At 37.0% G+C, this 24,898-nt stretch overlaps 2 protein-coding genes across 5 annotated transcripts in view; one reads left to right on the forward strand and one right to left on the reverse strand.

The window, feature by feature from the left end:
* Positions 1-20,993, reverse strand: part of PCM1 (pericentriolar material 1) — an 88,540-nt gene extending 67,547 nt beyond the window's left edge. The window contains exons 1-7 of the mRNA XM_027122677.1: positions 20,671-20,993; positions 19,011-19,078; positions 9,256-9,373; positions 7,015-7,260; positions 5,395-5,664; positions 4,573-4,743; positions 4,271-4,387 (exon numbers count right to left, since the gene is read on the reverse strand). Coding sequence (XP_026978478.1) covers positions 4,271-4,387; positions 4,573-4,743; positions 5,395-5,664; positions 7,015-7,260; positions 9,256-9,351 — 900 coding nt within the window. The 5' untranslated portion in view covers positions 9,352-9,373; positions 19,011-19,078; positions 20,671-20,993. The remainder of the gene's footprint in view (positions 1-4,270; positions 4,388-4,572; positions 4,744-5,394; positions 5,665-7,014; positions 7,261-9,255; positions 9,374-19,010; positions 19,079-20,670) is intronic.
* Positions 20,994-21,206: 213 nt separating this feature from the next.
* The window catches only part of FGL1 (fibrinogen like 1), a 58,139-nt gene continuing 54,447 nt past the window's right edge, over positions 21,207-24,898 (forward strand). For 3 of the 4 annotated variants that reach the window (XM_027122679.1, XM_027122678.1, XM_027122680.1), the window contains exon 1: positions 21,207-21,646. The gene's annotated coding sequence lies outside the window, so the exon portion shown is untranslated. The remainder of the gene's footprint in view (positions 21,647-24,898) is intronic. The other variant, XM_027122681.1, reaches the window with a different exon arrangement.

Consider the following 24,898-nt stretch of genomic DNA (forward strand, 5'->3'; position numbering starts at 1 on the left):
ATCCAAAGATGAATTCCCAACAATTTTTGAAATTAGTGGAGTTTTATTACTGCTTAATAACTTTTCCATCCACATAAATAACATTTCAGACTAATAATTTGAAAAGATGAACTGAGGGAGGTGGGTGGAACTACAATCAAATATAAAGAAAGGGAAGATGAGAAAATGGTAATAAAAATACCTGGGGATAAAAACATGGCAAGAAGATGGTACATGGAATAGAAATCCAAAAAAGGAGGCCAGGACTATACGCATCCTTCAAACACATATTTTCATTTAAACGTTTTGAGTCACTTTCAGTAAGTACATTCTTAGTTTACAAATTAAAAAAAATAATAACTTAAGCATGAAATCTCGAGTTGCATACAGGTAACACATTTCAGAAAACCCTAAGTCTTCCTTTCCTCTACTCAACTGATGTTCTTCCAATAATTCTTCATGGATCCAAATATATTTTTATGGCTGAGAAGTACTTCAGTTAATATGTATTCTAAGTTTTGTCATCTGAAAGGTGAGAAACTATAAGCCCAGAGAAGATAAAGCTGTGATTTATCCAATATCACAGTGAGGGGAAATCAGATTCCTAAGTTCTAGGTTAGTGTTTTTTCACATCATACTATCTGCCCCAAAATTACATCCATAGACTATGTCTTCTGTATTTAAAACTATCTCTGAAGAAGCATAGTCTAGTTTGGGAGACAAATCTAGCCCACATGAAGTAACTAGAAATGATAAAAACGATAGCAAAAAATGAGTAGATGGTATTTTTAAAAGCTTATGAATGCTCTAAGAGCTGAGATTAAGTGTGGGGGAAAGATGAGTATGGGAAAACAATGAGGGCATGGGTATTCAGGGAAAGCTCTTTTTAAAAATTATGCAACGTCATCGTGTCTATAAAATATTTCATAAAATGGACTCTGCCCTTGTAGGCAACTCAAGAATATCAATTATCTCCTATCAAGCTGCAACTCACAAGGTTGCTTTAAGCTCTGAACCTCAGTTAAGACACCAACTTTTTTCCCTAGTCTTCTAACAGAATACTACATTTTGAAAGGATGTTAAGGAGGGAATGAAGGTAGGTGGGGAGAACAACAGATTCTGCATAACAGAGAAAGAATAAAGTCAGTCAGTGGGAATTAGGGTTTTTTCTAAGAAAATGAAATCATTTTATGAACACAGTACTGATAGAATTACCCTAGGATGGCCCAAAGAATCAAAAGATTAAAAAGAATCAAATTAAAATAAACTCCAGAAAGAAGTTCAAGAGAAAATAATATTTATAAGGACATTATTCAAAGAAACTTAAAACAGAAAAGTGGTTTTTAAAAGCAAACCTAATGCCTTAGGGGAAAAAAGTAAAACTGGAAGATGCTATGCTGTAGTAACTGTCAACTCAAGTTCTGTTTGTCACTATTCAGAAGACTTAAGAAAGGAACATTAAGTTCCAAAGGATCTATTTCCCCCCATTCACTTTCTCTTCTCCAATGCTAGTAGTTTTAAAAATAATCAGCTACTTTACTATTCTGTTGAACTGGGACACCTTTTGCTTAACACTTTATAGTAAGATCACTATAGCTGACTTCAAACTATATCTTCAAACTCTTGTGGGAGAGCGGGGAGACACCATAATATCTAGAGGTTAAACTTTGTCATTTTTAAACGCCACAAAAAATATAAAATATGTACATAACAGAAAGGAAAGCCTAATCCTAGGTAATAAGCTAGTAATAAAACATAGGAAATTGGTCTTATCTATACTCAATTATTAAAATAGTACTTTACTCCTGTCAAATATGAGCACTTTTACAAATGCCATTTTTTTTCAAACTGTTTTAAGTGGAACTACACAAATAGTTGTCTTTAAACCTTTCCTGAGTGTCTTTATGCAAATCATGGAAAATTAAAAGAAAGAACATTTACAGCAAACTTTGGAGAAAAAAGTAGCAAAAACATCAGGAAACAAGTCAACTGGATAATTTTTTTAAAAATAGAATGGAAGAAGGGATGTCCAATGGGAAGAAAAATATAAACAAAAAAACACTAAAAATATTGGGTTGGTCAAAAAGTTCGTTTGGGTTTTTCCATAGGATGTTAGGGAAAAACCCAAACAAATTTTTGGCCAACCCAATATTTCATTATTAAAAAAACAGGAAAGCTAATTGCTTGCTCTATTTTTTCTTTCTTTAATGAATGACTACAGGAAATAAGACAAAACTTAAAAATACCATCTTAATCCATGAACACAAATATCAGAAACAAAAGGCAACTAATGGTCAAGGTTTAAGAATGTGTTATATTTTGAGTTCTCAACAGCAAAAAAAGGAAAATGGATTAAGTTTCAAGTCCTTTGTTAATACAAATTAAAAACAGCTGCCACACATAATCCATGGAGCAGAGAATAAGAAAGCAGAAAAGGAAAAAACACTAAGGGACAGCATTTTACTAATGCAAATTACAGTACAATTAACCATGTTAACGTACATATTTAAAAGTTAATAGCAACAACAAAAAAGAAAATAAAGGAGAGGAAATATGAACAAAAGAGGTGCTCATTTAGAGACTTCCCAAGTTAATATTGTGAAGTATACCTTTGAGGGAAATCCACGTTTTCGGCTATATTTCCTATTAGGCCTCAGTTCCCTGTCATTCTGAGGAGGTCTGTCACCTTTCCCTTTTGGACTTGTTGTAACGTCAATGTCTGAAACCTGTTCTTGTGAAGCTGAATTCCCTAGTTTGTCCTCAATGCACGGCCGAATTCTCAGACTAAAAGATGCCTCCTTTATTAAATAGTGTAACATATTAATTTCTTAACACAAACTCCTGTTTAACATATAAGCCAGTCTTGTAAATAAATATAAAAAATTACAAGTCCATCTTTCAGAAAATCAATCCACCCTCCCCCAAGTGGCAATAAAACTTTAAGTTAGACTTTTAAATTCCTATAGACTAGACTCTGGGCTTATTATAATTAAGTGAATATCATATCCTAGGCAATAAGCTATACAACAATTGCTGAAGCATATTTCAACATTTATTCTGCTGTTATTAACTTTCAAAATTTCCTGATTTAATGATATGAAAGAAATTCTCATCATGGGGAATACGATACACACTAGCATATAAGTTATAATAATCATCTATATCATTTCCCACTCCTCTCCAACAGAATTCCTTTACCGACATGCCCCAACCCTTCCACTTCTGCTGGAATGAAGTGTGAGAAAGAAATTAGTCCCAGCACCACTGTAAATAGAAAAACAATTTCCCCGCAGTAGAATCCATTCTTCAACAACCATTTGGATCAAGCCCTCTGAGCATCTCCTGGTGGAGATAATGGAGAGAAAAAAAATTCAAATTTCCTCTTCAAATCAGGAAGGGCAAGGAAGAGAAAGGAGGCAGACAGGAAACTATGCAGGTCAATATTAAAAGGAAACAAACCCTCAAATTCCTAATGCTGAATGGTACTTTGGAACATACCTCGGACACAAAAGATACACGTGGCTATCCTTTCACAAGAAAGGCATTACTGATAACAGACTTTCAAGTTTACTAATGCATGGTTGTAGGTTCATCTGCTAAAATTAAAATGCTTAGAAGTATACTAGTTTCATACTAACTTCTACGAACTAAGTTTATTTTATAAATCTTTCCTCAAAGTTCTGTAAATTTCTGATTATTTTTCCAAAAGACAGTATTTTGATACATTCCATTTTGCAGAGTTAGAATTTATAGTATTTTTCTCACTGGAATAAATCCCAAAGTAAATGCTACCCTGTCCCATTTTCATCTCAATTTATCAGTCGCCTGGTTTTGCTTCCGTTCTAAGCTAGCCTGAGAAATGAGAATCCTAACAGCCTTAAAATGGTTCCTCAATGGGAAATTAACTTGGAGACTTTTCCAACAGACGACGTGCTAAGCAATGACACTGTACTTATAGCTCTTACATCCACAATGAATTTTAACTTTCCCAATGCTTCTTAAAATGAGTAAAGCTGTGCTTAATGAAACAAACTAGAAAAACCAGGTTTCTGCAAATTGAAGATCAGATATTATTAGATTTAATCAACCATTAAAACTATTTTTAATGCTAATAAATAAAACTTTTAAACTTCCATGTTCAAAAAGAATATATACAGCATTAACAATCTGAGGGTTTCTTCCCTGAGATAAACTTTTCATTAAGGAATGCCTACAAAAATATCATCGTGAAAAACGGGGGAAAACTTTATATCTTCATTTCCAGCACTTGAATTACTAAAAAGCCGCTTACCGTGGTATCTGAAGCCTCAGACTGCACATCTATGTTTAGCGATGTGCTCTCAGCTACAGAACCAGATCCCACAGCTGAATCTATAGTCCGAACATCCTCCTCCTCATTTTCTCTAGCCTGAAATATTTTAGCGGTATAAATCATACAACTATTAAAAAGGGCAATAAAATGTTATAATGGATGGCACGATTTTTTGAAAATATATTAACTCCTCTGGGGTGGCATCAGAATGTCATCAGTACATGTACACTGATATACTACAAAAATAACTCAATACGTTATTTAAAGGGTCCAAAACTTACAAGAATTTTTTGGAGAAATTTCATATATGACTTTTCTTGTTCTTTAAGGTGATCTATTAGATGAGTAAGGCGCTCAACATTAGCAGATCTTTCATTTTTCTCTACAAGATCTTCCCGCATGGAACTAGCTTTAGTAATATAGTCACGAATCTGAACAAGCCTGCTTACAATCTGCAAGGGAAATATTTGGGGTGGGGGGGAATTATAATTATAGATTTTAATTTCAAATAACTAAAGATACTTCTAGGTTTATTGTGTGAATTCATACATGCAAAAGATCTGAATCAAATTTAGAATTTAATCAAAACATAACAGGCAATACTAACAATTCCAATTACTGTTAACTTAAAAATTTCAAAATGTGTTTTAGTTTCATTACTTGGGAACTTCATTTTATAAAACTGCATATCAAACATTTATATAAATTTCTCTACTGTTTATATATTTTATAAATAAATTTTAAAAATTAAGATACTTTGAAAAATAATTTTTTCAAAAAATTATACAACCATTTAAAAAAATTTCTACAGCAATCTATTAATCACATTGCTCCCAATTGCTCTTCACTAAAAATTAGCAATACAGCATTTGGCAGATGAACAGAAGTCTTAATTTACCTTACTATGCCATTTCTACAATCATTTTGGTAAAAAGAAATTTACACCATTTTGAGTAAATCTGAGATATTAATGAGAAAGTTCAGAGAAGTACTTTAATTCTACCTAAAATTCCTATGTGCATAACCCAATATTTTTTTTAAATCTTAATGAATCTACTTTGAGGTTTATGAAAGCAAAGAGCAAAAGAAAGAAGTTTTATCACCTGGCTGCTCTCCATTGCAGGCTCTCCTCTCCCATCTTCTTCAGAGACTTGACAGTTTTGCAAAAGGTCATTACTTAAAGCAGAAGCAAACAACTCTTTACATTGTGCTGATCCAATCATTTCTCTCTTTTGAGGATTTACAGCAGCATCTTTGCTCTTGTTAGTATTAATCTGCATAGGCAAAAAGTTGAAGGGCTTTCGGTTTTCACTAAGCTGACGTTTGTTGTTAGCAGCTGTTGCTCTACCTTGAGAATCACTTCCAATGCTTCTCTATATATGAAAAAGAAACCAAATCCCACAAACATTAATCTTTCAAAATTAAAAAAATCCAATGTTCTTAGTTTTACCATCAGATATTGATTCACAAGGTGCATATAAACAGATTTGCTGTAAGGTTCAAAACAGCTTCAGACCTACAAAATTCTTTTAGTAAAATATCAAAATTCAATTATCACATCCTAGGCCTCATTCTGTCAGACAATTCAAATGATGAATATGAGCAAGACTAGTCTAAATGAAGTAGCAGGATTATGAATCATATTTATAACTCATATTGCTAGTCATACTTGATCACAGAATATAACATAGGCTTTGGACCCAATGAATCAATGTTAATTAATATGAACATCAACATAAAGATGTGTCAGTGTAGGACTTCCCTGGTGGCACAGTGGTTAAGAATCCACCTGCCAATGCAGGGGACACAGGTTTGATTCCTGGGCCAGGAAGATCCCACATGCCACGGAGCAACTAAGCCCATGTGCCACAACTTCTGAGCCTGCGCTCTAGAGCCCGCGAGCCACAACTACTGAGCCCGCGTGCCTAGAGCCCGCGCTCCTCAACAAGAGAAGCCACCACAATGAGAAGCCTGCGCACCATAAGGAAGAGTAGCTCCCGCGTGCCACAACCAGAGAAAGACCACATGCAGCAAGGAAGACCCAACGCAGCCAAAAATAAATAAATAAATTTTAAAAACAAGATGTGTCAATGTGAAGCATTGTCTGATAAAGTACTCAACTCAGTGCCTGGCATACAGTAAATGCTCAATAATTAACACATAGGTGACTAAATGATATATGATCATCACCATCATACCAGACTTGAATCTACCTTTATGCATATTTGGAAAATTTATCTCTATGAAGTACAGATGTGACAGTAAAATGTTAAGAGTTCATTATCATTTCTACTTGCTTTTAGTTCTAAACTTGATTTCAGTGATTATAAATACAAACAACTGTTTTATTCTAAACTTGAGATAAGCCAGCACATCCCACACTTAACAAATGACAAATATTCTAAACTGGATATTCCCTTTTGCTTAATAGCAATCTTACTCAGTTACTAGCATGCATAATTTAGTTTCAAAATGAAATCATTTAAGTTAGTCATATAGTATAATAATAAAGTCCCAAGAGACTTGTCCTCAGCAAGTTTAGAAATAAGGACTTTATTGCCCTCCAAAGAACACAGTACCATCACAACGGATTAACATTCTCTCCATATGCACAGAAACTAAGAAAAAGGAAATAAACAGCTCAAATTTATTAAGACAAACTATTTAGTCTTTTGCCAATATTTTCCATAGTCATAACTTGATTTTTAAAATAATTTACAAACCTGATCTAAATCACTGAAGTTTATCCGCTGTTTAAGTTTCTCCAATTCTGCCTGCTCGGGAACAGACATCTGCGTCATGTATCTACTATGCGGAAACGTATGTGGAGTCTTCGTTCTTCGCCTTCCAACTCCTGGCGATGACTCCGGAGAAATATCATTAGTTACCCTTTTATCACTTTCTACACCAAACTTTTTCTTATTCTTTTCTGATGATCTATTTGCCTTCTTCTGTTGGCCACCCCAATCCTTTAAAAAAAAGTACAGGCAAAGGTTAATCTGGCCTCTATCAAATCAGGAAAATATTTTGGTACACTTAAAAATTTTTGGCCTTAAAATTTTAAATGACAAACATTTTTCACATAAATATATAGTCTTAGAGACAATTATTTACTTGTACTAACCCATTTTCCCTCCACTACACCTAGCCTAAATTTCAAACTGTGCTGAAATTATAATTATTCAGAAAATAATTACTTTCCTATCATAGGTCATTAACAAATACAAATACCCAAACTCCAAACCTAGCGTCAGTCTGAATATTTTCAAAAGCGTTTTTAAAAATGGTTCGTTATTATTTATAAACTGAATAGTGAAATAAATTATATATATCTTTACTGGCCTCCTTTAAAGTCAGTATATATAGGTAGACAGATCTGGAATCAACCTGTGTTCTAAAGCAATTATTGTTATAGGAAGAAACGCCCCACTGTGTGACCCCAGGCAATTTATTAAACTTCCCAAGATCTCAGTTACCTAATCTCTAAAATAGTGTCACCTTTAAAACACGATTAATAATAACATACATAACGGGAGGGTGGGACAAACTGGGAGATTAGATTTGACATAAATACACTACTGTGTGTAAAGTAGATAGCTAGTGGGAACCTGCTGTATAGCACAGGGAGCTCAACTCGGTGACAACCTAGATGGGTGGGATGGGGGCGGAGGAGGGAGGTCCAAGAGGGAGGGGATATAGGTATACATATAGCTGATTCACTTCATTGTACAGCAGAAACTAATACAACATTGTAAAGCAATTATACTTCAATAAAAAAAATTTTTTTAAGAAAAAACGTACATAAAACAGCTAGCACAGTGCCTAGCATATAGTAAGCAATAAATATAACTATTATTTTCTATAGGCAACAATGTACTACATGATAAGGTCTAATATGAAATGACAAAAAATGCTTAATTATTTTTTTTCTTTCTTTTTTTTTTTTTTTTGGTACGCGGGCCTCTCACTGTTGTGGCCTCTCCCGTTGCAGAGCACAGGCTCCAGACGCGTAGGCTCAGCGGCCATGGCTCACGGGCCCAGCCACTCCGTGGCATGTAGGATCTTCCCGGACCGGGGCACAAACCCGTGTCCCCTGCATCGGCAGGCGGACTCTCAACCACTGCGCCACGAGGGAAGCCCAAAAATATGCTTAATATTTTAACTAGAAAACATTTTTATTTACTTAGCTATACTCACATAACGCATTCAACAAAAAAGATATAAATTCCCACTTTATCCATATTGGAAGAGTCTTTTAGTTTTACTTTAGTAAAATCTTTTGGGATAGTTTTCTCTTTTATAATAAAACTCCTTTCTCTACAAACTGTCCCTCCACCCCAATCCATGTGTGGGTGTTCCTGCCAACCTCTTGTTCTACTTACCCCACCCAATCCTGGCCACATATGACTGGAAAAGAGATGCATATCTAATCCAAATTGGGATAATCATATGTTAAAATTTCAAATTGGAACTAAGAGATAACTAGTCAGTATATAATTGCAGCCATAGCTGAAAACTTTAGAATGAAGGGGCAGCCATAGTATACCACATGGACCAGAGAGGAGAGAAAACTGGTCTGTGAAAAGAAGTTGTGTTAAGCAGAGGCACACAGAAGCAAAGAGTCAGCGTAATGAAAAAGTAATTCTTGACAACTTTCTGGTTGCATTTTCTAGTCCCTTCCTAAAACCCCGCTATATTCTTTTAAGTTGTTTTCCATAAAACATCTTTATATCCTTGTAATAAATCTCTTTTTTGGCTTAAGCTAACTCAAGTTGATATATTACCTACAAACAAAAATGTCTTAAAGTAATATAACAAATAGCCCAGGGTCATTTAATATCTTGGACAGCAAGAAAATATGTGTTTTCAAAGAGTTTCAGTGAGTATGACTTGGCTAAGTCAGGGGAAAGTTGCATTCTAACATTAGCAGCCAACGACACACCATCAATAGTAAGATATCCTACCATGTTGTTGAGTCGGTCATCAACACCCTCATTGCTCCAGTTTGGTAAATCCTGATCATTCATGCCTTCTTCAAAAGGACCTCCTCCTGTGGCCATACTGGCTTTTATAATTAATGTTCTGCAAAACAAGTGAAAACTAACTTTCCTAACACATAAAAACAAATTGTAATTTAAATAATTCCATGAAGCTTAGCAATATGAAAGAATATCAGAAAAGCTGATTTTATGAAATAAAAGAGGCACTGTCAACTACACATCACAGACGAAATGATTTAGCTGCCATAGTCATAGTACGATTAGCATGCATTAAGTAGCCAAAGTGATGGGGAGGGGAAGGAAAAATCTCAGAATATCCACTGTGTCAGCTGGCTTGCATACTTTAAGGTTATTCAATTTAATTTATTCAACACAATCCTAAAAGGTAGAGTAATCACGTAGGAAAAAGTTATTAATAGCTAGAACCAAAACTGCTCTTCGAAAAGAAACTAATACCCCCAAAGACCTGGGCATTTGTTTTGTGTCAAAGATTCAAAGAAGGTAGAATGGCTCTGCATGGAACATGAAGAAAGGTTTGGTCTTAATGGGAAGGTAATGGTAAGCAAGATGAAAAGAAAGCAGCAAGAGAGAAACAGGACCAGGTAGGTGAAATGGCCGATAAAAACCAAGAATACAGTGGCTAAAAACATTTAAACATAGCGATGTCTCCTGCCCTATTTTAAATTTATTTATTTATTTATTTTATTTTTGGCTGCATTGGGTCTTCGTTGCTGCCTGTGGGCTTTCTCTAGCTGCGGCGAGCGGGGGGCTACTCTTCGTTGAGGCGCACGGGTTTCTCACTGTGGTGGCATCTCTTGTTGCGGAGCACGGGCTCTATGAGCACAGGCTTCAGTAGTTGTGGCATGCAGGCTTCAGCAGTTGTGGCTCGCAGACTCTAGAGCGCAGGCTCAACAGTTGTGGCGCATGGGCTTAGCTACCCCACAGCATGTAGGATCTCCCCAGATAGGGATCAAACCCATGTACCCTGCACTGGTAGGCGGATTCTTAACCACTGTGCCACCATGGAAGTCCCCCTACTGCCCTATTTTAAATTATATTACTGCTACCTCATAGTTTTCCCTAGATCTTGATATAGTCTACTAAAGTCACAAATTCTCCCCACTAAAAAAAAGTGGGGATTTTGTGAAAATCAAGGAAGGTACTAAATTTCACACCTGGGTCAAAGAGCTGAGAAATGGAAGAAGCAATAGTACAAGCAAAGGTTCAGAAGCATAGATGATCATGAGAAAATAAGATTTCTACATGATCTCGTAGAGGACTTTGTATTTCCACTGGGTGTGGAACTGCTCGGGTTGGAGGGGGACTGAGTGAAAGGGGAGACAGTGAGATAAACTTTATCTGTAACTCAAGGGGCAGGGTAAGCCATTAGACATCAGGATTATAATAGGTTTTTCAGTTTACTAATACTAACATTAACATGCAAAGAAGTCAGTTAATTTTGTCAAGGTCATTCAGCTAAAAATGTCATAGAAGAATACAAATCCAAGTTGCTTTGATTCTAAGATCCTAACTTCTCCCACTTACTAGAGTATAATATTAAAAGGATTTTAACCATCCATGACAAAGCAGGATTTATCCCATGGGGATTTGAATGCTAGGATATATATTAGAATAATACATTACATTAAACAGGTTAAATATTATCATCTCAAAATAAAAAGTGATAAAATTCAACACTTAATTTGAAAAAAATCTTAAAAAGTACAAATACATTGGTACTTCCTTACAGGTATGTGTATTTTTATGCTGTTTATTTCAATAGCATTTATTACTTTTTAAAAAAAATTTTATTGAGGTATAGTTGACGTACAACATCATATAATTTTCAGGTGTAAAACTTCAAATTTTTGAAAGGTTATACTCAATGAGCATATGTTACTTTATTTTATTTTATTTTTATTTATTTATTTATTTTTGCGGTACGCGGGCCTCTCACTGCTGTGGCCTCTCCCGTTGCGGAGCACAGGCTCCGGACGCGCAGGCTCAGCGGCCATGGCTCACGGGCCCAGCCGCTCCGCGGCATGTGGGATCTCCCTGGACCGGGGCACGAACCCGTGTCCCCTGTATCGGCAGGCGGACTCCCAACCACTGAGCCACCAGGGAAGCCCCATATGTTACTTTAAAAATTTTCTAAAGAGTTGAAAAGTATATTTTAAACCAATAGCCAATGATCTTAAAATAAGATATGAAGAATATTCCTATTAAAAGACCAAAACGGGGCTTCCCTGGAGGTCCAGTGGCTAGGACTTCACCTTCCAAGGCAGGGTGGTGGGGTGGGGTGCAGGCTGGATCCCTGGTCGGGGAGCTATGGTCCCACATGCCTCTTGGCCAGAGGACCAAAACATAAAACAGAAGCAACACTGTAACAAATTCAATAAAGACTTTAAAAATGGTCCACATCAAAAAAAAAACTTTAAAAACAATTTTTAAATAAAAGACCAAAATACATATTAGTTATTTAACATTGTTTTGAAATTGTTTGTACAAAATAGAAAAATATGAAACAAATATTAATACTGCAAAGAGAAAAGGTGGTATTCTTAAAGAATATTCATTTTAAAAACGTAGAGAACTTCAAAATATCACAAATAACCAGTTAGAAATATACTGGGTGGAAATGATATCACTTATAACAGTGGCAAAAAAATAAAATTATCTAGGAATAATATAGTTTTGCCCTATGTAAAGAAGAATTATTTTTTTAATTGAAGTACAGCTGATTTACAATGTTGTGCTAATTTCTGCTGTACAGCAGAGTGATTCAGTTAAACATATATAAGAAGCACTATTAAACTCTATAAAACAACATAACAGAAATGTGAATAAGCAGAAAAACAAACTATGTCCCCTAATGAAAAGGCTAAATATTATAAACATAATACCATTTTTTCTAAATGTATAAACTTAATTAAATACTAAGAAAAATCCCACTGGAATTCTTCTTGGAATTTGACAGAATGATTCTAAAAGCCATCTGGAAGAATAAACAAGTAGTTGGAAATAAAATTATCTGAAAAATAAAAGCAAGAGTTACAAGAGAGGTCAAGAGAGTAGAAAACTAGTCCCAAGATACTCAACCACGTTAAGTATCTATATGGTTGTATTAGTACCGCCCAAAAAGAAAATCCTCAAATACACCCAATTCAAAAAACTTAATGACAAAAAGTAATTATAGCTAACATCTATTTTGTTCACTATATGCCAAGCACCATGCTAAATATTTTATATGCGTTTATCATTTAATCTTCACAACAATTGTGTGGTATTAGATTATTCAGTGGTTGGGACAATTTGCTAACAATGTTGAAAAAAGTTTATTTAGAGCTTTAACAGGCTTCCTAAACTAGGATGCTTCATCTTAAACACAAACACAGAAAAATGATTTGAGTAACTATTTTCTCAGTTCTCCCAAGGATGGTACATACCCAGCACCATTCCAGACACACAGAAGGGGAATTAATTCACAGTAAAAAACAGATGCCTTAGAGCATTAGAGCTTAATTCCCTCCCAATTGAAAAAGACTGCCTTATATCATAACACCAATATACTATCTAGTAGATTAAAAATAGAAAAATAAGATGAAAGAATCAAATAACAGACAAGAAAAAAGAACAGACTTGAAAAATAGAGATTTTACTTATTTGGAATGCAGAAATAAAAGGACTATGTTCAACCGATTTGATTCATATACAAGTGAATCCCAAGTATACTGAGAATAAATAGTAAATGACAAATTGAGAAAAAAATCTGAAAGAAACAGGAAGTATATAGTTAGTATCTTTACTATATTAAAAAATGCTTGCATGAAAGCAATTTTTGGTTGCAGGGGTAGAATGTGATTTTTGCTCTTTTCTGTCTTATATATTTTCAGCAATATTTTACATCATTTTTTATACTAGAAATATATTTAAGAACTTTGCAAAATAACTGATACTCATAAAGAGGTATGCCCAGTGAACTGAAATGACTCATTTAAATGAAACATTTTACAAGTACCTTTTTCTCGATGTACTAATATAATCTGTAATATTAAAGAACAGGAGCTCAAAAAAATACATAAGCAGTAGAGGTGATAATGATACTTAACATTACTAAAAGCAATTTATCTTAAAATGGAAATTAGAACAGAAAATTATTAAAATATTTAGGAAAAACTCTTACCAATTTTTTTGGTAAAAGAGTATGTTACATTTTCTTTTTTAATATTTATTTATTTTATAATTTATTTTGGCTGTGCCGGGTCTTAGTTGCAGCATGTGGGCTCTTAAATGTGGCATGTGGGATCTAGTTCCCTGACCAGGGATCAAACCCAGGCCCCCTGCATTGAGAATGCAGAGTCTTACACACTGGACCACCAGGGAAATCCCTTTTTCTTCTTTTTTTAATAGAGTATGTTATATTTTCTATCAGTTGAGTAATAAGGTAAGTTTACTTTAAGATAAATTATTAAGACTATATTCAGAGATGTTTTATACTCATTTTTTATTATGATGAATTCCCCCTAAAATGAAGAGCTTTTTCTAGGGATCTATTTACAGGCTAATGACTTTGAACACTATTAACGTAAGTTTCTAAAACATGGTTTAAAAGGCACACTCCTAAAGAAGTAAAATTATCAGTATGAAGCTAAAGAAATAATTGCATGTGAGTCAATTCTCAGTGTATTAACATTCAGCTGATTTCTCTACGGGAGTAGCTATCTCGCCCTACAAAAGGGAGAAAACAAAGGCAAGTCATTTCTTTTTTATGTCAACCTCTCTAACCACCTCAAAGTCACCATTAAAATTACAGGTCTCTCTCTACCTTCTAAATTTTATTCTGTAAACAGATTAATATAATTATTTATATAGTTTTTGATTATTTTATGATGATTATAAACTATTACTTGTATAGAAAGACTTCCAATAATCAAAAAACTAGGTATGTAGAGAAGAGGACCAACGCAAGAAAAATTTTTATGGCAGAATCAAAGAACTTGGTGACTGTAATGATGTGGGAGACGAGGCAGGGAGGAAGGAGTTAAAGGATGACTCCCAGATTTCTAGCTTGAACAACCGGGTATAGGATGATACATTCAAAGTAATTTGAAAAGAAACAAGTTTCTGTTGAGAGAAGATGAGTTCAGTTTTAGAAATATTTGAGATGCCTACTGTCCACCAAATTAAATGTCTAGTGGGCAAGTACTGATCTTTCAGAAGTGAAATCTAGGCTAGAGAGATTTGCAAATCATTAACTCATAAAAGAACTTAAAGTGGAAAAGAAGGCTCAGGGAGAAGATGAAGAGTAAGAGAAGAAGACTGAACCTTGAAAGACACTGATATTTAAGAGAGAAAGGAAAAGAACACTAAGAAGGTACAGAAAGACAGGAGGAAAACCAGAAGAATGTGCTAGAAAGGGGGAGAAGTATATAAAGAAGGAGGATATGATAAGAATGCCAGATGTTACTCTGTCATATAAGGAAAGCAGTGAGAAGTGTACACTTGGATTTAGCAACAAGGGGGTTACTGACAAGCTTGGTAAGAATCAATTCCATAACAAATGCATTTATTGATGGGAAAGGGAAAAAATAAAGGAAGTAATGAGGTGATTTTTTCAAGGAATCAGCCTGTGAAGGAAAGCAGGTGGCGATGGTCAAGAGGAAGTTTCCTTAAAAGAAGGTATCTTGAGCACGTTTAAAATTTGTCGGGATAGAGCTCACAGAGGGAGATAATGAAGATGCAAATGACAAAGGAGATAAATTGTGTGGTCTCCGAAAAACCAGGAGCAGCTGGGATCCAGGGTGTAAGAAAAATGATTAACTTCAGAGAGGCAAAGGAACACCTCTTTTACTGAAACAAAAGAAAAGAAAGGATACAATTGGATACAGGCTGGCTAGCAGATTTGGTGGTAGGAAGCTGAGTTTGTTAAGTGAGGTGAAGTAAAAAGGATTGCTCGTTAAATGTGCAAGGGTAACATGACAGTGTCTGAGAGACTGGGGAAGAGTGACGTGGGCAGCACTAAGGACTCAGATGAGAGCAGTAACATTCCCTGACATCACTAATGTATCACTAATCTGCAGTGTGAATTTTTTTCCCCCAGAAGTGCTCATCAGCCTTGGTATAAACACTCCATTGAATCCATCCAAGGTTGGGATTTTGCCAGGCAGGTTTAATAGAAAGACAATGAGATGGAAAAGCTGAAGCCATTGGAAGATAACTAGTACAAGTGATGGATGATGGTATGTGAAGCTGAATGGGGATAAGAGTAAAATTCTACTTCAAACAATTCTGTGCATCCTATGACCTACTAAACTAAGTTGAAACTATTATTTATAGGTTTCATTTTGCTATTTTTGACAGCCTTATTTGGTTCCCCTATCTTATAAGGATATGAAATGCAAAAATACCACGGCAATTTATAAGCTACTTTCAGTGACTGATCCTTCTGAAGAAAATCCTGTTGTAGGATTCTTACTATAGAGAAGTATTATATATATCTAAGTAGAATATCACAGTATTAATTACCATGAAAATACCAATGGTTGACTAAAGTTACCTTTGAAATAAAAATACAAAGTAAAGAAGAAATTAATCAAGAAAAGAAAAAAGATTATTTTTCCTAAAATCTTTAAAATTCAGATATTATTTCTCAAATAGTATTAAATTACTCATAACTGTCTTTGGAAATACCTTACTTCTCACCTGACAGCTGTAAATCAAGGTTTTAGAAATACTCATCCAAATAAAATAATGTAGAAACTATAGGTTTTTTCCTAAATATTTACTTAGAGTCACAAAATAACCAAAGCTGGTACTTTATGTTATCTGCACAAGTTTTCTGAAGGTTGCATTATTTGGAATATTTCTTTTACTAATTATATAAAGGAAATACAAGCATACTAAGCACTTTTAATGGAAACTGAGAAGAAAATGCATAAGTTTCTGGCATTATGTGATTGTTTAGTTTCATTTGAGGAATTTCTCAATTTCTTCTCTGTACCTAAAAACCATACAGATCTTTCCCTTGGTTCTTTCAATTTGACACTTCCTAAAAATTTCAATAATTTTCTAGAACTTAAGATATCTTTCTATAATTACCCTCTTTAAATTAAAAAAAATTAAAACTCTTAAGGTATTGGGGGGAGGAGAATGAATAGACTGCAACAATAGACTACAATATATAACACTCAATTCGAATTATCAACAATTTAATTAGACCTATGTACCAAGTATTGCACTGGGTCTCTCTTATGGTACAGTTGCTCTGTAGAGCATTTCCACACCAAGAAAATTTAATATATCCTTGCTCTCTACAAAAGCAAATGAGAGCCCTGAGGTCAATTAAATTCTGCTTGCTAAAACCTCTCCCTCTCTGCAATTTATATTCAAATCTGTCACTTCCTTATCACTGATTACATATAACTCCCTGGGTACATCTATATGCCCTGCTATAATCAATCCCAATCTTCACTGCCACTCCATCCCATACTCATTACTGATAACAGCTCTTCCTATGATCCCTTTCCACTGGACCATTACATACAAACTCCCTATACGTCCTCCATCTGTTCCCAAATATTCCTCCTACTTTGGGTTCAATAAAATCCCAAGTCACTCTAAAAGCACTATTTCCTTAGAAATCCTTTCTAAAAGAAGATGCTACTCTTCCTAGTCTTTCAGATTCATGGGGGGAAGGATACCAATTGCAGACCATTCTTATTTAACAATGCTTAACCTTCCTCTTTCGAACAAATTAACCACCAAAAATACCACTCTCCCTATCTTGGGTACCATTTCCTACTGTCCATCCCAAGACAGTCTTACACTTTTCTTGGTAACAACAGGTTCATGGTTTCACTCTGCACCTCATTCTCTGCTTTCATGACCTGAACATCTGTAACCATTTTTCTAAACTCTGACCTCAGTTCCAACATCCATCTCATCTTCTCTATTCCAATACTATTTCTACTCTGAAGAGATAATTTGTTCAAGATCCTGAACTTCTGAAATCCCTCTTTCTGAACCTAAGACCTTGCATTCTACTTCTCTCACTTGCTCATGGCCCTGCTGAACACTTCCAGCCCCTTGATCATTTCTCTTTCCAGGAATCCATTAAACCCTCACTTTCTTACTCAACCCCAAATACAAACCCAAGTAAGCCATTCCAAAAATGACTTGCTAGCATCCTTGGCCTACTCAACTATTTGCCCATTTTATGAATTCAATTCTGGATAAACCTCATTACCTAATCTCTTTGCTTCTACTCTCAAACTCAAAGGTAAGGTAAAATAGTTATAAAATGGCAATGACTGTGTCCACTATTAAGGTATATTATACCATACTACACACTCACACTTGCAAAATGTAGGTTTACTCACTGAGGTAAGGAACTTTATCTGTTTTGCTCACTGCCACATCTCTAGTACTTTATAGCCATTAAGTCGCACATTGTAGGCACTGAATTAAATTTGTAAGATGAATGTACTGCTATGTACCCCCTTCTGGCTTCTTAATAAACTCCCTAGTGTGATTATTCCAAACACTTTCTATTTTTTCCAAATCTCACATACATTTGCCTCCTTTACAAATGGCCAAACCTCCTACTGAGAAAACGAAGGTCTTTTAAAATGAGTTTAACTCAAGAGCCCTATATTTTTATTCTATTTTATCCATCTTCTCTAATGTGTTAAAAGGAAAATTATTTTATGACTGATATTATAACTGTTTTTATTTTACCAAATGCCTATTACACACTCCAGTGTTAAGAACTCTAATCCACAAACTCACATTTGACTTTTCCCGAGTTCCACTTTTCTTGTTTTATTGTTATACTCTTTCAATTAAAAGAAAAAAATACCAAGAATTATAATTAAGATATAAATCAATGACCAATCTATATTTTCTCATGATAGCCTATTTCATAAGGGAGCTGAAGATTTGTCTGCTTTCCTGGAAAGCAAGGATATAGTAAACACATTTTAAAAATGGTCTGCCTTAAAATTTTAACAATAGAATTAAATTTTCTGAGATTTTTTTTTAAAAGACTAATTATTGCTGAAATGCTTCTAACAAAAACTTCTTCTAATCCTCATCCTTTGGTCATTTAATTTCTGAATGGTCCTTGGCAAACAATTACTTAACTTTCCCTCAATGAACTTACATTGACTTTTTTCTGCTGGTCAGAGAATATCTTTACATAACCAGCATTTGACAATGCACTGTGCATACAAACTAATGTTTAAAGTAATTTTAGACAGCTAAAAAAAAAAAACAAAAAAAAACCAACTTCAATCAATAGTATATATAATAAGCTCAAAAAGTAGAGGTTTGTGCATAAAAAATAAAAAGAGCCAACTAATAGAAAAGTTGTACAAGATGACTTAAGAGTAAATGAATTCAGAAGAAGAGGCTATCCAAATAGTTGTTACAGGACACATTCAAACTGAAATGGGCTGAAGAAGAAATTCTGCGAAGACAACGACATTTAAAAAGGTATTGCATAAACTATTCTAGTATTTAATAATTAGGAATGACATGACTCTTTTCAAACAAAAGTATGAAGGCAGACCAAAGTGGCATGCCAAAAGCACAGCAAACAGGGCAACAAACCTAGATCGTTTGTTTACTACACGCACTGGTATTTTATAACAGTCTGCATCATAAGGTCTTCTTCAACTATAATACAAAGGCCAATAACATACATAATGATGTCAAGTTACCTGTTTAGAAACTAGTTTTTGCAGCTCAGAAACGGCTCCTTTCCTGTTTCACACTTCAAAACTGTTGTCTGTTTATGATTTAAAAAAAAAAAAAAATCACTTCAGTAAATTACACTATGAAGTACAGAATAACAAATACTGACTATATTTATAACCTGAAGTATGTTCAGGAAATCAACAGAAAAGGAAAAATCCAATTTATCACTATTTTAAAATCACCTTACTTTCATCTTTTAGGAAAACAATGTGGTACACAGGTTTAAACCCTCCAACCTTGTAAGATCCTACCAAACAACAGTGTGATACCTTAATACCTACTTTGGAATATAATGTAATCATCATGTAAAAAATCCATGCCCAAGTTTACTCTTCAGATTGATAAAGTCATTAACTTCCTGTCACTCAAAACTTCCAGAACTTTGCAGACCCGTTGATGAGGAAAATGTTTCTTTATTTAAAAGCTGGCTACTTCATTAAAAAATAACCCTGTAACTACATAAACACAAGGTTTACTTTCAGTCCAAAAACTCAGAATTATAATGGTTCCCAGTGGCTCTAACTGGGAAGGTGATAGGGAAAGAAAGGAGCAGGTGCACCGAAGCTTGACAACACCCACTCCAGTAACCAGAGAATACCAGAAGGCGGAGTCTGGAAAGCAGCGATGGGGCGGGGGTGAAAGGGGCGCCCAGAAAGCCCGCTTCTTCCAGCGCCAAGACACGATCCGTCACCCGTAGAGCAAACGACACAGATCTCCAATCGGTCAAAAAAACTTTTTTCTTTTTTCAGATAGGGCGAGCTCTTGAGGAGTGAGCCGCGGGATGAAAAGTTTGGGCGACCCGCCTCCCTAGCGGGGCCTACTACGTAACCCCCAAACCCCCGTTTCTGCAAAGCAAGCGATGTTCCCCGAATTCCATTTGGCATTTAGTTTATCCCCACCCTGGGCCCATCCAAACTGGACCAGCAGTAAGGGATGGCGAAGGGGCGCAACGGCAGAGGCGAGGGAAGAGCTCTGAAATGAACATTCCCCTCGCAAGTAGAAACCCCAAAGCCAGGAACGCCTCCCGCGGCCCTTCCGCTCTAAAAACACCCGAGACAGCTTAAGTCCCGCTGCCCACAGCCCAACCCCGAAGTCGCGTCGCTCCTCACCGGCCCTTCTCCACCCCAAATTCTGGACCTCGAGAGCCCCACCAGAAGAGAATTTGGGGGGTAGGGTGGGAGAGGCGCAGTGACGAAGACTACGGCCACTAAGGCCCCTTACTATGGAAAACTAGACCCCCTGCCCCTGGCAACCAAACCGTAACCCGCACCCCCCCCGCTTCCTCCACTAGCAAGGGACATTCCTGGAGCTCCAGAGTCGCAGGGCGGCCTCCTCCCCAGGGCCAAAAAGAGAGAGGGGCGGGGAGGCAAGAAGGAGGGTTCTGTGGTCGCCAAGATGCGTCCCTTGAGGCTCACCCCGATATCGCGTCGGTCGGTCCGGGGTAGGGGGCGGAATGCCTGACCAGGGGACGGGAAGCAAGCAGCAAAAAAACCACAGGAGCCCAGACAGAGGCGTGGGCCCGAGACCAGGCCCTACGGAGTCAAGTGTCCCAGGGCCGTTGCTCTCCCGCCCCTACGCCGCGCTGCCCTCGGTTGCCAAGGGCTGGAGACGCTCAGGCATTACCTGTAAATGAAGCAGACGCTCCCGCCAAGGGCGGAGTAGCGGCCAGCCCCCACGAACCGCCACCGGCGGCGGGCCTCCCTTAGAGACCACAGCAGGGAGAGTCCCCAAGTTTCCTGGCTGCTTAGGGCCCAATGGCCGCCTTTTCTACCTCAGCTACTCGGCTCCAACCGTCGCAGCCACCGCCATCTTAGGCTCTCATTGTGGTGGGAGAAGAGGGGCGGGGGGACTGCAGAGAGGGCAACGCGCCGGGAGACATGCGCCGTCTCCTCGGCAACGGCCGCGCGGGGGCGAAATTCGCCTGGGCGGGAGCCGCAGTGCGATCAGCGCTCTAGACTGGAGTCATGTGACCGGCGGGAGTCTGCGGTGTCACCTCTGGCTCCGGAGACGGCTGCCGATTACACAAACCAACCACCAGGAACTACATATCCCAGAATGCCAACTCGCTCTCGGGTTATACGCGCCCGCACGTTCGCCACGAGGGAAATGACTATAAATCCCAGCATGCTGGGCGCTTCCGGCTCTTCCGGCGAGGAGGTCGAGGCCTGTGCGGAAGCGGATGGAGCCCTCTTGGGCAGCTGGAAAAAGAGTGGAGGCGCGTTCTGGTTTTCTGTGGGTGGGCGGGTGGTGCCAGCTCCGGAGAGTGCCGGAAGGAGGAGAAAAGGCCGCGGACTGCGGTCGCCCACTACCCACATCCCGGTCACGAAGGGGTGGAAGCAAAAGGACCTTTACAATCTGGGCTTAATTTTACACCTGAGGAGATAAACCCACGCGAGTTAATTGGACAAACGTCGTACAGCTGGTCAGTGGGAGAATCATCAGTGTTAGTAATTAACTCCACCTTGGATTAACGCCCTAGTTTCCTTAGAAGAACCAGATGATTTTAATCAAAATTTAATATCGAAGAATGTTCTCTAAAACTATAGTCTCTGAAGTCCCTTTTTATTTACTCTCTTTTCTCAGCAGCAGCCCTGTTAAGGTTAGTATATAAACAGGTTCTCTCTTAAAACAAACCCCCAGAACACGGTGACAATTAAGGTCTTCAGTGTGGCTACCTGAAAGTTTTAAACACTGGTCAGTTTTTCTTTATTTTTCGACAGTTTGTAATTGTGGGATAACTGTTTTAAGCAAAATAAGGGTAGGAGGAATGAAGAATGGGTATCTAAGTTCCAACAGCAAATTGTTCTAAGTTACCAATGGAATTTGTTCACAAAACCAATTAATAGAACTGCATCTCAATAGATGATTCAGCTAAATCAAGCCCTTCGTGCTACTGTAATTTGCAACTGAATCCAGGTTCAGCTTCAGTGCAACGATCTTTGACCCTTTGTCCTGCATTTTTTAAGTACTTTTCTGTGCGTCTAACAGTGCTGATTACTTAGGTAACAAAAACATAGTCCCTGCCCATTAAGAGCTCATATTTTAATGAATGATGAAGAAATAGGGTGTGATGTAAATAAACTGTTTTATAAGAAAACAAAGTGCTGTGGGAACTCCCAGCACCGAGCAGCTAATGGATTAGGTGTTTACTGTAGTCCAGTGTGCCCTAGGCCTCATTGTAATTCCACCGCACACTAGCTCTAAGATCTTGGGCAAGTTACTTGACCTTTCTGAGCCTCAGTTGCCCCACCTATGAAATGAGGGGGAGGAGCTAATAATATTGCCTACCTTAGATCTTTTTTTTTAAAGTAGTGTTTATTCTGTACTAGGCACAGGATTAAGCATTTCATCTCTTGTGGTTTTCTGAATTCTCACAACTATCCTGAAGATACTGGTTCTACATCAGTTCCATTTTACTAATGAGAGGTTAAATAAATTGCCAAAGTTCTGACAGCTCCAAGTAGGAGAGCCCAGGTGTAAACTGAGGTCTACTGACTCCTCGAAGGAATTTTTTGATTAAGAAAATGCATGGGAGGGCTTCCCTGGTGGCACAGTGGTTGAGAGTCCGCCTGCCAATGCAGGGGACACGGGTTCGTGCCCCGGTCCGGGAGAATCCCACATGCAGCGGAGCGGCTGGGCCCGTGAGCCATGGTCGCTGAGCCTGCGTGTCCAGAGCAGTGAGAGGCCCGCGTACCAAAAAGAAAAAAAGAAAATGCATGGGAAAAAATACTGGCACATGGTAAGCCATAATCATCACCATCATCACCGTTTTGTTTTATACATATATATTATTATTTTTAAATATGTAGAAGCTATTGTCATTGAAACAATACAGATGGATTCAAAAGCACTACTGAAATCATATGGTCATTATGTTCTTTTAATTTGTGAACCCTAAAAGATGCCAGTGCTATTATTGGTCTGTTAGGTGGTGGGAGAAGTCTGAGAAATTTTTACATTAAAATGGGGTCCTCAAACTAAATATGGGCATTATTGATCTTAGCAGGGGACAGAGGACCCCCCGAATGATGAAATTATCCTGGGTTTCTAAAACCTTCACATCTAATTTAGAAAAACAAACTATGCAAATGAACCAGTTTAGTATCAGTAGTGTATGAATATGGCAAATAAACAATACAGTAAGTGCTTTAGGAATGCAGAGAAAGAGTACATTATATTAAGTATATTGTATTATATTGTCTCAAAGATGATGATAGCTCCAGGATTTCTATGTAGGATGAAATTAGGGGCAACAGTCTGGTGGAAATGTAAATGGGGAACATAAGTAGCCTTTAAGAGATATAGGTTGAAACTACATCTCAGTTTTCCACATTTAAGTAAAACTTAAACACATGTATTAAAGGTGGGTGAGGAGGCCGAAATGGAAGAATGATGTTCAAAGGAAAGGAGCACACCTGTAACACAGATAATACATCCAGAATAAGCAATGAATAATACAGAAAACAGACTGGGTCAAGTAGGGGATTCATGTGGAGATGGGGAAGCAGGAGAAGAAAGCGAGAGCCATGAACAGGTTGGGGCCAAACTAAAAAATCTTAAATGTTGATCTGAAATGTTTCGGCTTTGTTCAATAGATAATGTGAAACTAGTTGAGGGTTTGGAAGAGGCAATGATATAAGGAAGTAGTTGTTTTAAGACTTAATCTAGTGGCAATGTTTAGAACAGACTAGGGAGAGCAGAGGAGAAGGGAAAGACAAAGAACAGGTGGTAACTGGCATGAAGTAATTAAGGCCTGGCCTAAGGTGATAGCAGAATGAATCAAGTGGAGGAGTTGGAATCTGATGGTAAATTAAATAAGCTGTCATTGCTGTGTAAAATATTTGTTTCTGTTATTTGATATTTAGTATGACATTGACCAGAGGGCTCTTAAAATTTAACATTTTGTGATATATTATTTATCTCTTTAATGAGTTCTGTACATTATTTATCCACAGATAGATTTTAACCATGGCTAGAGCAGAAACCCTGCCTTTTATGCTTCTTTATATCCCAGATGCCTTGTAGAGTTCATTTATTTTGATGTTCATTAATTTGGTCTTTGAAGACGGTTTTCTGCAGTACCTAGTTTTAACCTGTAGGTGGCGAGAGAACTTAAAGGTAAAACTTCAGTGACCACTATACTATTATAACTGAATTTAAGATTGTTTTTATTATGTGATTTTTGATACACTCAAGAAAATGTATGACATTTATGTAAATTATAAAGTACAATAAGAAAAGAAACACTCAAGAATCCACTTCCTAACCTAAAACATAGAAAATAATCAGTATATTTAAGGACCCCTCTGCTTTCCACCAAACTCATTCCCCTTCTTTGCAGTCATAAGTACTATCTTGAATGATATCAGTGTTATAATTCCTTCATTTTCCTTGTGTAACTATATGTATATATCCCTAAGTAGTATTTTTTTAGTCTTGCTTGTTTTTGTACTTCATATAAATGGTATCATACTGATTATATTCGTGCTTGATGTGCTTTTTGATTCCTCATTATGTTTCTGCAATTCATCCATGTTGATGGGTAGAAACACAGTCTGTTAAGAGCAGAATGTAAAATTAATTTTTGAATAATCCTACAACTGAATATAACTGATTTTATCTTTATGCTTTATCTTAGCTTGTGGGTAACTTGATGAACAAAGAGATTGATCATGTCACCCAGGGAACTAGTTGGAGACCTCTGGCCTAGTTCTTATACCTTTCGGTTAAATTTGAGCACTTCACTGCTCTGCCTTAATTTGGCCCAGAGTTTGTCTATCTTGACATGGTTGACCTGTAGGGCTGGATGATTCTTTGTGATGGGGGCTGTGCTGTGTGCTGCAGGAGCCCT

The sequence above is a fragment of the Aethalodelphis obliquidens genome, unplaced genomic scaffold, assembly GCF_003676395.1.
Source record: "Aethalodelphis obliquidens isolate GAN/ISIS:26980383/991018 unplaced genomic scaffold, ASM367639v1 scaffold25, whole genome shotgun sequence".
Lineage (NCBI taxonomy): Eukaryota > Metazoa > Chordata > Mammalia > Artiodactyla > Delphinidae > Aethalodelphis > Aethalodelphis obliquidens.